The following is a 1,050-nucleotide window of genomic DNA, read 5'->3' on the forward strand; positions in this document are numbered from 1 at the left end:
GAAGGTGCAATATTCCCCGTCTAGAGGTGTGGGGGTTTTTTTTTCCCCCCCCCCCCTTTTTTTTTATACGCACAAGCATTCTGAAGATTAAGATCAGTACTGCCAATTTCCCCGAGAAAGCTTTACTATTTGTTTTAAAACAAACGCTTTTAAGAAAATTACTACTGTGAGGAATACATCAACTGTAGCTCCTTCTTTGTATGACCTGGAAGAAAAGCGTGAGGAATGAAGCTACTGATATTTGCACTGTTGGCAATCTATAACACTGTGTTTACAGTTTCTTAATTTACACCAAGTGATATACACAACAAAACCAACCTTCTACATACTGCTCTATCATAAGCTCCAATGACAAAAGCTACCTTCTTTGAAAACATAGAATTCTGAAGAGCCGGCACATCAAAAGCTTCTAGCAGCTTTGTGTACAAAGAGTCAACTTTGTACCACAGTTCTGTAAATCAAGACTTACAGCTTTATTCTCTACTGTTGATCCAAATGTTATAGTGAAGGGCACTTACCACCTAAACAAACACATGATTGTGTCTCTCGTACTTTGTTATTGAATTTTATGGGGTTGTAAATTATCATTTAGTAGTAAAAATAGGAAAAAAAATACCTGAAAATCAATTCCTCCTACAAAGACACAGTTTGGAATAACTGTTCCAAACACCGGAGCACTGATCAGATTATTTAATGGCACCGGTGACAGAGCGTTGGGATACGAAGAGAAAGATTCTTTTTCCATCTGAGTTGTTGTCTGCTGATTGAAAGAAAATATTTTCAGTATTTTACATGTTATAAGCTATTCAATAAATTTAAAAAAAAATCTCAACAGAAAATACACATAGAATTTTTTGGGAAGCACAGCCAACACTGAATATTAACCACATTTTTATTCAGAACGCAGGTCAGCAAAGTAATTTAGCATAGCTTAGTTTTAAGCAATTTAGCAGCCTAGTGAATACATTATAGTCTGAAGTTTGACTTTTAATTTAAGACTTTTCCTAATTAGATGTTTAGGGTCTAATCGCCCCCCCCCCCTCCCCCGAC

General features: G+C 36.2%; 1 protein-coding gene across 1 annotated transcript in view; it reads right to left on the reverse strand.

The window, feature by feature from the left end:
- BOLL (boule-like RNA-binding protein) overlaps positions 1-745 on the reverse strand; it is a 12,628-nt gene extending 11,883 nt beyond the window's left edge. Inside the window, exon 1 of the mRNA XM_010137787.1 lies at positions 617-745. Coding sequence (XP_010136089.1) covers positions 617-745 — 129 coding nt within the window. The remainder of the gene's footprint in view (positions 1-616) is intronic.
- Between the last annotated feature and the right edge of the window lie 305 nt (positions 746-1,050).

This window comes from Buceros rhinoceros, unplaced genomic scaffold, assembly GCF_000710305.1.
Source record: "Buceros rhinoceros silvestris isolate BGI_N320 unplaced genomic scaffold, ASM71030v1 scaffold33906, whole genome shotgun sequence".
Lineage (NCBI taxonomy): Eukaryota > Metazoa > Chordata > Aves > Bucerotiformes > Bucerotidae > Buceros > Buceros rhinoceros.